Source organism: Balaenoptera physalus (genome assembly GCF_965194825.1).
Source record: "Balaenoptera physalus genome assembly, chromosome: 12".
NCBI lineage: Eukaryota > Metazoa > Chordata > Mammalia > Artiodactyla > Balaenopteridae > Balaenoptera > Balaenoptera physalus.
Genome location: NC_138897.1, coordinates 49826917 through 49839526, shown reverse-complemented (window position 1 = coordinate 49839526; position 12610 = coordinate 49826917). Strand labels below are relative to the sequence as shown.

Sequence of the window (12610 nt, the reverse complement as noted above, 5' to 3'; positions counted from 1 at the left end):
TTTTTTTTTTTTGACATCTTTATTGGAGTATAATTGCTTTACAATGGTGTGTTAGTTTCTGCTGTATAACAAAGTGAATCAGCTATATATATACATATATCCCCATATCTCCTCCCTCTTGCATCTCCCTCCCTCCCACCCTCCCTATCCCAGCCCTCTAGGTGGTCACAAAGCACCGAGCTGATCTCCCTGTGCTATGTGGCTGCTTCCCACTAGCTATCTATTTTACATTTGGTAGTGTATATATGTCCATGCCACTCTCTCACTCCGTCCCAGCTTACCCTTCCCCCTCCCCGTGTCCTCAAGTCCATTCTCTACATCTGGCAGGCAGATTCTTAACCACTGTACCACCAGGGAAGCCCAGCAGCAACAGTTTTAATTATGAGGTATTTCCTGAGTTAATATCGTAACTTTAGGTTGGTAGATTATCATTAACTTGTCTGATTCTAATTCTCTGTAGCAGAAGAAAAAAATGTGTAATGTGAAACCCAACCCCACTAAGTGTTACCTCATAAAATGCTAATTGCAATATTTTACAGGTAAATAGTAAGGATGGCACTGATGCAAAATTGCACTTCTGGTGCCCTCTAGTGGATACAGTTGGTTTCAAGAATCACTTGCTAGGTTTTAACAAGAAACCTGCCTTAGAAAGGAATGAGGCATCCCTTCTCCCTACAATCGGTCCTCTCTCCTTTCTCCTCTATTGTCTAGTCTTATCCAGGTTTCCAAGATATGCTGACAATGTCATTCAGTGCTAAAGCTAATATAACTTTATTTACAGAAATAAGTATTTTCAAAAATAGCCACACCCACGTATTGGGTTTGGCGGCTTTTGTGCTACAGCTGGAAGAGTTAAGTAGCTTCAACAGAGACTGTATGACCCGTAAGGCCTAAACTACTATCTGCCACTTTGCAGAAGAAGTTTACCAACCTCTAGTCTATAAGGATGTCACCAGTTATGAAAAAGGCTTTGTCTGGGAAGAGCTGGCTGGTCCCTATCAATATGTTTGGGAAACCCCCATGAATGCACATGAGCAATAAAGAAACCTCTTTAATTTCATTTAATTCCATATTTCCCTAATTTGTTTAGTCAGGGAACTCCTTTTTCACCTAATACCTATTAACATCCTATTCAGTGAAATAGGCAAATACTATTTTATAATATTGTGCTTAAATTTAAGATTCAAGTCATTATTACTACACTTCTTATCGATATAAGAGGAAATTCTGTCTTGGAACATTGTGCCTTAGGAATCAAATGTTATATTGAGTATAATTTACTTTAAAATATTTCACCAAAAACAGTGTGATATATATGTAAGTTAAGTTAGTTTTAACCACCTAGGAGTAGTTAAAAAACATTTCAAGTACCTAACCCAGGGGTGGTTATTTAGCCTTTGAAAAACTCTGGTCAGTCCATAATCCAGAAGTGGCTACCAAAAGCCTTTCAAATATGAGCTATCTCGGCAGATATTAGCACTAACAAGTTTGCAAAGCAACATAAAGGACATATAAGTGGTGTTCAAGATACGTGTATTGACTAAAAATATTGTACAAGCTGCTTCACACTTGAATGAAAAGGGTTTAGGAATCTAGTTAGGCCGGTAGCCCATACCCATTGCAGTGGCATTCTTAGCCCAGGGCTAAAATTCAGTCCTGGTTCCAGGCACTAGGTAACCAGAGGATTCTGCCACCGGATTCTGATCTGAAGGTTAGCTGAATCTTGCCACTCATCATCACATCTGAATTGAGTGAACATTTCTGCCAAAAAAACAGGGAACTAGGACTCCCCCAGGCATCTAAGGATAAGCCATGTGACTTTCGTGAATATGCAGTATTTGTTATGTGTAGCGGAATTCATTGTAACATGCCAGCCAGCAGAGAGCCTGAGAGGAGAGCTGAGGCCGGTATGAACTCACACTCCAGCGTGTCTGGAACACACCGTAATTGCTAAAGTGCCCCCTTTCACTCTCAAAATGCCTCATTTTGGGTGAAAAGTACAGCTCTCATCTACCTGTACCTAGTAGAGACTACAAATATCTGTCCAAAAGAGCCTAACCATTGTGAATGGCAAAACGGACAACACCAAAAGCTAGTAAGTGTTAGCAGTTATGATCCATGGCCAAGAAATAAAACTGACAGGCAAGCTGGGATTGAGTGTCAATCCCAGCCTTTAGTGTTTAACTAATTGAGCAAATGAGTTATTGTAAACCCAATTTTTATTGCAACTGTCCTTAAGCAGGAAATTAATCTTTCAGCAATTTGCCATGTCTTAGGGGCATATATTCAAAACACTGGCCCAGCCACCCAGAACTTTTAAAGACTAGTAACGTTTCCATGATGTGCCTGAAAACTTGATAGAAACAAACTTTATAAAAGTCTGCTGCTGGACACAGTGCGTCTCAGGCTCCCCGGGGCAACGTTTCCCAAAGTGTGGTGTCCAGGTCTCCTCTTCAGAGTCAGGGCTTGTTAAAAACCCCACGATTTAAAAACAACAAACGAAACAAAACCCAACAACAAAAATAAGATTCCATGCTCAAACCAGACCAACAAAACTGATCGAGGCAGGTAGACCAAATTGCTGGGGAGGTAGCCTCTGGAACTGCATTTTTGGTAGCTACCCGAATGATCATGCCCATACATTTCGAGAACCGCTGCTTTATGGGGTTCTAATGGCTGGAAGATTCAGCAAGACACCTTACCTCTTGGCTAAGAGCAACTTGGATGTCAGGACACTAACTTTTTCATGGTCTATGCTCATACCCTGAGGTGTGCTGATAAATGTCTACCAAATCCTCTCCAGGAAAAAAAACCTTTTTTTAACTGATATAAAGTCTTTGTAGCACATAATTTACAAACAAAAACAAAATATGCAATACTCTTTACTGAAAATTCCATATAGCCTACTGATTCTCACAAAGGACTTTTGTTGAGTTTTGCCGAGCTCTTGGATAACCAGCCTGGGCTCCGATTCACAAATGAGAATAATTCCAGTATGATGCTGGTTGATATTTTTTGCTTATGCTAAGGAGGAAGAGGAAAGTGAGAAGGCACATCTGCTCCTGTTCACCAATGACATGAGCAACTTTGCTGACCTGGGTAACCGTTTTTGGACACCAGAGGAATATCTTCTCAATTATTTGTGCTATTCATAATGTGACAGCTACAGACAGGCAATGCTTTAAAGTTTAATCTGCATTAACATTTTCTGCATGTCTTTCTTAGTTTGAGAGTAAACAGCCAAAATCAATACAGCAAGCCCGGATGTTCAGCATTTGATTTTCCAGGGCCCAAAATTCCCACTCTGGCCAATTTCAAGCTCCCAGAGCCAGATAACATGGAGTTGGGAAGAGATGGGATTGAACGCAGAGTTGGGAGGAGATGCGCAGGGGCTCCCCATTAGGTAGTATTCACCCCTGCACCCCTCCACACACACAATAGACACAAAGAACAGTATAAGTAACAGTAAAATATTTAGCAAGTGAAGAATTTTCAGTTTTACCTTCATTTTGAATACACCGTATTTAGCTGTAAGTTTATATAATTTGATTTTTCAGGAGTGTTTGTGTTTAACAGTCGGTTCACAGAAGTCCTGAACATTAATAACTGGCCCTCCTGCATGTTATGAACATGCTTCTGAGACAGGAGGGAAGGGGGCAGGGCACAATACACAGCCCTTGAGAAAAACTGGATAGACAAAAACCGGTTAGAACTGATTAGGCCCAAGATGGTGGAAGAGTCAACCTCCACTGGACCTTGAGCCTCATTATGCGCTCACTGTAATACATTAGCATATGCTAAATGACACCCCCACAGGCGCCAGGGCAGTTCCCAGGCTGACCATAAAAGGCCAAAAAGTGGGCAGTGGCCCTATTCCTGGAAATCCCCTTCCCCTCCCCAAAATAGTTGGAATAATCCTCCCACTCGTTAGCCTATGAAATTACCTAGCCCATAAAAACTATCCACCTCATATTCTGGGGTCGCTCTTGCCTTCTGAGAGGGGCCACATTCTGCCTATGGAATGCGTCTCTCTCAATAAGTTTACTTCTTACATATCACTCTGCTGCTTGCTGAATTCCTTCTGCGCTGAGACATAAAGAACCTGAGCTTCATTAAGTCCTCAGATAAGTTGTGCGGATTCAGTCGGAAGATGGTGGGTTCCAGCCCCATCTGAGGTGTACGGTGTCACCTCAGCAGTGACTACACCTCCCTCTCACTCTCAAATTTGCTCTCTTTGCTGAACATTTTTTGCAAACCATGGCCCTACACTTCCAGGAAAGAAATACGTGCCCCCAAATGTGACCTTGCCCTACACACCGGGAAACGCAGGGCGGAAGGCGTGGAGGAGCAGACGAGATGCCCACGTGAGACGTGGCAGGCGCAGACCAGCAACCCCTGCTCTCAACAAGAGTTGCTCTGCGCCCAGGCTTTGAATCCTCAGTCTTTTTGAAAATGGGGTTTATTGATCTCGCCTCACTTTCGTGCAGTTCCCCCTGGAGTGTTGCTGGGATGCAGACTGGAACAGACCTTGGAGCCGCAGGTGGCACAGGGGTCGGGCTCCCGCAGCTACCCTCTTGCCCACAGCCCTTCTCCTTCAAGGACAGGAGCCTCCCTTCCAAGCACTCTCCTCCCCTTCCTCTGCGCTTTGCATTAAAATTCCCTATTGTTCCCTCTTGCGGCCAAATGCCTCTTCTCTAGTGCAAAAAGTTATTTTTAGAGCAGACTTTCTAAGCAACAGATTACTAATGGTCTTCAAAAGATTTCACGTTGTTTTATATACTACATTCTGGTGGAATGTTAATTCAACTAAGACATACCATTCGTTCACATGTGAAAAAGAACACTCGTTATTGCCTTTTCACAAACATCCCGTTACCAGACGCATCCTCTCCTGCCACCAAGTACAGCATAACTACTCAAGTAGGTGAGATATTGAAAACTGTTCCAAGTTTTAGGAAAGCTGACATCTATCACAGCTTAAAAATCAAAACAAAAACACAGGGAGTGGGACTTTCCTGGTGGCGCAGCGGTTAAGAAGCTGCTGCCTATGCAGGGGACACGGGTTTGAGCCCTGGTCCGCGAAGATCCCACATGCCGCAGAGCAACTAAGCCCGTGCGCCACAACTACTGAGCCTGTGCTCTGGAGCCCGTGCTCCCCAACAAGAGAAGGCACCACAATGAGAAGCCCGCGCACCGCAACGAAGAGTAGCCCCGCTCGCCGCAACTAGAGAAAGCCCGCGCGCAGCAACAAAGACCCAACGCAGCCAAAAATAAATAAATTAGAAAAAAAAAACACAGGGTGTGGGGACAGACGACACATGACATGCAAACTTTTCTCCTGAGGTGAAAAACTACAGCCCGATAATCCTGAGGAACAATGGAATACTACCAAATAGGGTTGACCCTAAGCAAGATTATGTAACGGGCCAAGTTTTCCTTCAGCATCCTATCCCTTCCTCCTTCCCCTCTCCCCATTTCCTGCTCCTCCCCCCAGCTCCCCTCACCTCCCTTCTAGACACTGTTGTGTGTCCCATTCCAAGTCTTGCCTCACTTTTATAGGCTGCCTGACAAATCTTAACATTTTAAAGGTCAATGAGGGTGAGTTATTAGGGTACCTACAGGCAGTTGCATTTTAATGGAGTCTTCTGGAACTCAGGCCTAAGGGTATGAAGATTTAATGGAACAATTTCACTTGATTCGGGGTGCACAAGCCTCAAAATACTCGACACTCTAAGTAACCAACTTATAAGGTAATTCCTATTAGGAGGCATTTCTTTAGCTGTGTGATAAATGGACCCTGTTCCTTTCTGCTCCTACAAGACCCCACTGCAAAGCCTCAAGTGCCTTGCCTGTCACCAGGGCTCTGATCTACCAGATGTCTTGTACTTTTACAGTCAGGATGACTTTCTTTGTTTAGTGATTTCAGCTCACCCTTAAGCCCTGTTCTCTTATTTCCTTTCCATAGGGTCTTTCCGGATTCCGGTCTTCCCCACCTGCATCCACTCTGTACAAAGGCTTGACATAGATGCTTGAGATAGCCAGCTGGAATTTAAGGCTAAATTTTCCATGTGCAGATAATTTGAAGTTCATATTTTGTCTAGTTATGCTAAACACACGAGCTAGGTGTGGTTTCACTTGCTCTTATTGATTTGTATACTTATTTGGAGAATGAGTGGAAAGATTTAGATTTAGGCAGATTATCCTAGAGTCACATGAAGTAAACTCTCTGGTTTTATTTGTCTGAAAACGTCTTTGTTTCACTTCCATTCTTGAAAGGTATCCTTGCCATTTAGAATTTGGGCTTAGCAGTTAGTGGGGTATCTTCAAGGGTTGAAAGAAACTATCTTCTGGCTTCCATTATTTTTGTTGAGAAGTCTGCTATCAGTTGAATTACTGCTACCACTCAAGGAAGTTTTGCCTTCTGTACTCAAGACTGTTTCTCCCCTTGTCTTTGATTTCTAGCAGTTCCGCTATGATGCATCTGTATATAGGTTCCTTTACATTTATGTTGTTTGGAATTTACTGAACTACTTGAATCTGTAACTTGTTGTCCGTCTTGGAAAATTCTCAGATTCTATACTGCTTCTGCCCTATCCTCTCCCCTTTCTAGGACTCCAAATAAATATGTAAGACTTTCTCACTGAATCCAGGTTTTTTTTGGCCTATTTTCCATCCTTTTCTTCTCTTTGCTTCAGTTTCAATTATTTCTCCTAACCTATACTTCTTGTCTCAAAATAAGTCAAACATAGGCTCTGCCTCTCAGCTGCTTCTTCCTAAGTGGGCAAACCTCCCAAGGCAAAGTAGGTCCAAATATCATCTCTCTAGACTTTCTTCTACAGGATTTTGGTCCTCTAATAACGGACTATATTGATAACACTTTGTTTTTAGTAAAACATTTTCTTCTTTTTTGTTCTGACTTTTTACTTTTCTCCAGCAGGAGGGCTAAATTACCTAGTCTGCCATAACCAGCATAAGTGTCTGCAATGTGGTTATTTACAGTAGGGTCAATAAGCATTGATCTTCCTTTCTCCCAGGATATAAAGAGGTTATCCAAAATTGTAACTGGGTATCAGACATGAAACATTTAAAGACAAAATTCATTTGTTCATGTATAACACGGCCACCAAGGACTATAGGAACAAAGATTGTCCTTCACTTTTGGAAACAAAGATAACGCTTTCTCAGGAAATTGACCTGGTACCTGCTATAATAATATGGTTGGCATTCTTTTTTTTTAAAATATCCATCTACCCATCTATTTATTCGACTGTACTGGGTCCTAGTTGTGGCGTGCGGGATCCTTAGCTGCAGTGTGTGGGATCCCCAGCTGCGGCATGCGGGAACTTTAGTTGCGGCAGGTGAACTCCTAGTTGTCGCACGTGAGATTCAGCTTCCTGACCTGGGATCGAACCCAGGCCCCCTGCGCTGGGAGCACGGAGCCCCAGCCACTGGACCACCAGGGAAGTCTCAGCTGACAGTCATTTTCAATAATATGTTAAGTTCTCAGAATTTTTTTAAAAAGGCATCTAATAAATCTATACAGTGAATAGCATGTCTTTATTCTATTTACAGTACATTTGTTATAAATATAATACATTTTTGAAAAGCTTATTTTTAATTAACTTGAGTAGATTTATATTTTAAACAGATCATCTCAATTGTTAAAGTTACATAATAAAGAATATGATCATTTAAATGACAAAAATCTCATATTGTGAAATAGTGCACTCTATGCTGAGATGAATGACGGGGGGAAAAGTCAAACTCTTTCCAAAACTATAATCAAAGCATCAGAAAAAAAAGTTTTTCTTTTTACAAAGTTATGTATAAGCCATAGGAACAACCAGATACTGAAGTATGAAGACCCTATAACCAACGTTCAAAACTGATTTTAAAGAACTGTGTGAAGCAAGACAGGAAAATCTGTATTTAACACTCTATGGAACTTCACAGTAAAGCTGGAATTTATAGACTAATGGCTTAACAGGAATATTGCCAACAAGGCCTTTTCTTCCTCAAAATCATCTCCTAATGTTCGTATATCATTGATAAGTTGTAACAGCAGACTTAGACACTGGTTTTAGGTGGGGCTTAATAAGGTGCATGGATATGCTGAAATTCTGTATTATGAGCATGTAAATTATTACCAGGGATTAAAGAAATACAAAAAAAGAATTTAAGTACTCTCAGTCCAACGTGCTTTGCATCATCAACAAATTGACAAATCAAAAGTATTTTACAGTGATCTAACACCAACCTCCCGAACAAGTTAGGTATTTCAAATACTGCTGTAAAAACCATTCAGTAAAATAAAACTGATTCCTGTGGATTTCAGTACAAATTTGTAAGTTGTCACACATTATTGATGATGATCAGGGCAGGCATGGAGCTCTGCTGACTTGTTTCAAACACTGTAACTTGGTCCGATAACTTGGCAAATACCCTAGGAGTTCCAAGGTTATAAACACCTGTATGGACAAAGCATGCTTTCAGCTGCAAACTGTGAAGCTCCTGGCTTTTAAGATGAAGTTTATATTGTGTTTGTCCAAGCCATGTAAATGATCCATGGATTTCCAATGCTTCTGGGCTAAGGGAGGAGGCAAGTAGTAAGTTGGAGAACTTTTTTCTTCATAAATTTTTTCCCAAAGTCCCAATAACACATCCCTTTCATCTAGCAATTCTATTTCTAGAAATTATTTTATGACACCAACTGTATTAATAACAATAACGGCAATAGCTAATATTACAATTTCTATAATAGCTAAAATTTATTAACACTTACTATGTTCCAGGCACAATGCTAAGAATGAATTATCTCACTTAACACTCACAACAGCAGCTAGTAAACAATGGAACCTGATTTCAAACCTGAGCTTTTAACCACTTGGTTATCCATACCTAAAAATAAATGTGCATATAAGAATGCTTATAATATTGAAATTGTTTATAATACTGAAAAATGGAAAGCAACCAAGGGTCTACCAATAAGGCATTAGCAAATTAATTTATGATACACATAATCATACACAAAATGTTCGGATTTCACAGAGCTAACCCAGATCCTGTTTGGAGTGTTATACAATAATAATCAGTATACGCTTCACACTGCTTTTCTAAAAACCCAAAAATTTCTGAATTCTGAAAAGCATCTAGCTCTTGGAGCACCAGTATGGACCAGCATTTTTGTTGTTGTTGTTGTTAAGCATTATTTTATAAATCAGAAAACAAGACAAAAGAAACTTCTATTCTGAACTTGCTGATTTTCAATTTTAGAGTTCTTTATCACCAACAAACTTTTATAAAAATTGTTGCCTCTGGTCAAAATAATTTGTTGCTTTTGGAAATTGCTTTCCATTTGCCACTATTGAAATTCTAAGACAATCTTCAGTAAGTCTTCTCTAACACTTCTTAATACCAAATAAAAAAATAAAGGCATGCCTGAGTAAACTTTACCTATGTTAGGTAATTATTTGCATAATTTCAAAATATTAAATTGCTTTCAAATCAATCTTTAACTACAAAATAAACTTGCCCTAAATAAATCTTTACCTTGTTGTTTTATGCCTAAGATCAACTATTACATCGACGTCGGCCTTTGAACAATTGGAAAGTAAAAGGGTCACTGGTACTAAACAAAGGCTGTGGAAAAAAAATAAATAAAAAAGGTTAGCGGGATATTAAAAAAAAAACAACAACAAAAAAACACTTTCTTGAAAATAAAACTTAAGAGTACCTAATAGCATAAGCTCCTCAAAAACAATTAGATTCAAGTAAGGAAAAAAACTGAATTCTAAAATCACTCAAGCCAAATTATTTGCATAAACAAGAAGTAAAACATACTAATACAATGCCTGAATACTAAATACCAGAATATATACATCCACAAAACCATTTTATTTATATATATTAAAACTAATCTTAAAAAATAACCAAAATGTTTCTAGGTGGTTATTTCCCAAAATGCAAAACAGAATAATCGCAACTAAGAAAGATCAATGGAGAAAAGAAAATCATGAAAATGCCAATAACTAATCCTGTTCTCTATGCTTCGTGAAAATTACTTAATTTTGAGAACTGACATTTGCTCTTCTATCAAATTTGCATAAAAGCCATCACGTTCGGGAGAATATGAGAATTATTTCTGTACAGCAAGTTATGAGGAGAGCCCTTTCAAGTAGACACATCTGCTCAGTTAACCTAATTTCTGATCTCACTTTATAATTAGTAAATCACTAAAGCACAGGAGAAAGGACATGGAGTGATAGAAGAGGACCTAATGAACAGACTGGTGCAGATTTAAAATCAAGAACACAATAAATGAACGTAACTATGCACAAATGGTTACACACTATTATTGAAAACAGTTTACTCTATTAACACAAAGAACAAAGGGATAGTAAAAAAGAAAAAAGGAATCCTGTAAGCTCCCACAAAATTAACTTTAAAATTCTGCTCAGATAATATATTTTTATGCTTTCAGAAATTTTATATCCTCTTACTAAGAAATACTTTCTGAACCATACTGCAAATAACAAATTTCCCTAAACAAAAACTAAGATAATTTCAAAGACTTATTCTTAGATTGCACCGGTGCTACGCCCTCACCTCCTCCACAAACTTCTAACAAGGAGAAGAGGACAGCAGAGACTACCGAATAGGTTTCCAGTCTAGAGCACCCCGTTGAGTTAAATTCCAATCGCATAATTTGTAACCCAAAGCAAAAGCTCAGAAACTTTGCTATTCTGTTACCATTTGGGCCTCAAATTCTCCATGCTTTATCTAAACGCTTCTAGTAAAAGAAGAAATCAGAACATCTGGATGTTTCCCAGCCCCAAAATCATTTCCTTCATTCCTCTTCTTCCTCCATTCACTGCTTCAGTGAATAGCACCCCCATCTCCCCAGCAAACCTTAGGCATCATGCTAAGTGTTAATAAGTGGGAATGGGGGCTACTGCCTCACTAGCCCCATTCCCAATTTTCTACTATTCTTCACAAATTCCTGTCAATTTCTTTGATTCATACCTTTGTTATCTCTGGTCACCTGCTGTTTCTCATATTCTCATTCCTCTGCTGCCCTGTGTCCCACTGCCATGACCAAACCTCCTCCCTGTCCCATCCCTCCCACACTTCTGTATTATGTTAACAACACTCCTCTAGATCCTCAATCTCCTCTCTTTATATGTCTACATCTTACTTTAACTGAAATTTGGCTGACTACACAGCTTCCTCTGCAGGCCTCTCAATAACACATGCTGTTCTTCTTCCAACATCTTCCATATCTCTAGCCAGAATGTCTCATTAATATAGTTAATACCACTTCTTGAGTTCTCCCTCCTATCTCTCCTATAAAAACACCTCATTTTTTTGGTCATAAACTACTCCAAGGTTTTTATTCATTTTATCTGTCCCCATACTGACAAACTAAAACCAGTGACAGTAACTCAGTACAGCAGAGATTCTTTGGGGGAGGGGGACGGGATGAGTCTTTTGAAATATCTGCTTCACCCCCTTCCCCCCACCCCAAATTCATCTAGTACATCTGTCAAGCAGAGGCCTACCATCTAGACAGGAAACATTGCTCAAGATTTTTCTTCCATATCATCTTATTGGCTTCATTTATTAAAAGCTTCTGGATGAGTTTGCTTTCTTCTTTTCAGTCCTGAATTTTGTCATCTTTTTGGAGAACTTCACTGTCAAGGTAAGACAACTCATTCAACTCCTTCTCAAACCCTTGATCTGTCACCTCCATAACCACCAGTACTATTCAAAACTCAGCCATCTAACTTCCATGACCATACTGTGAATTTGTTTTAGTCACCTAAAATAAATGCCTCTGAAATACCACTCAGATTCTCCACTCTCTGACCACTATCTCCAGCTCTCTCACTCAATTACACTTCTGATATTTAGTTTCACAAGGATGCCCAATCACTTGACCCTCTACTTCAGTGATTCTCAATCCTGGTTACTGTGGTAATGGTAATTATGGTTTAGCTGTTATTCACTCCCCTCACCTCCCACTGTGCAACGGTGGATCATCCTTGTTGATTGTTAAGGACAGGCTATCTGGCAATGGAATATTAATGACTCTGATGCAAACAGAAGCCTTAAACGTGCTACTGCAATGTGGCTCACTTTTTGTACTCCAGAGATATGCCATGAGAAGAACATAACCCAGCTAGCTGCTGTCCATTTGGACTGAGCCCAAATATATGTGGCACAAACACGAACCCAACCAACCCACAGTCTGAAGCAGAGCTTCAGCCAAATCGTCATTGGCCTGCAGACCCATGAGCATGGGAATAAATGCCTTGTAAACTACTGAATTCTGGAGTGGGTTCTTACGAAGCATTATTTAGCAATAGTAACTGATACAGATTCACTCTGGTATCATCTGAGGATTTATTTAAAATATATAGACACATAGGTCCTACTCCCAGAGATTGTGATTTAACTGGCCTAAGTATCAGGATTTTCAAAAATTCTTCAGGTGATTCTAATGTGCAGCCAAAGTTGGAAGAACCTGCCATATCTTATCCTTCTCAAACCTGCCTTGTTTTCACATACTTCCATGCACAGTTTTAATTCTATGATGCTTTATTTTAGCCCA

General features: G+C 39.8%; 1 protein-coding gene across 5 annotated transcripts in view; it reads right to left on the bottom strand.

Moving 5' to 3' along the window:
* Nucleotides 1–7538: 7538 nt before the first annotated feature.
* Nucleotides 7539–12610, bottom strand: part of TRAPPC8 (trafficking protein particle complex subunit 8) — an 89457-nt gene continuing 84385 nt past the window's right edge. For all 5 annotated transcript variants that reach the window (XM_082415978.1, XM_082415977.1, XM_082415976.1 and 2 more), the window contains 2 exons: nucleotides 9550–9639; nucleotides 7539–8587 (listed from right to left, as the gene is read on the bottom strand). In XM_082415978.1, the coding sequence (XP_082272104.1) occupies nucleotides 8353–8587; nucleotides 9550–9639 (325 nt within the window). In that variant the 3' untranslated portion in view covers nucleotides 7539–8352. The remainder of the gene's footprint in view (nucleotides 8588–9549; nucleotides 9640–12610) is intronic.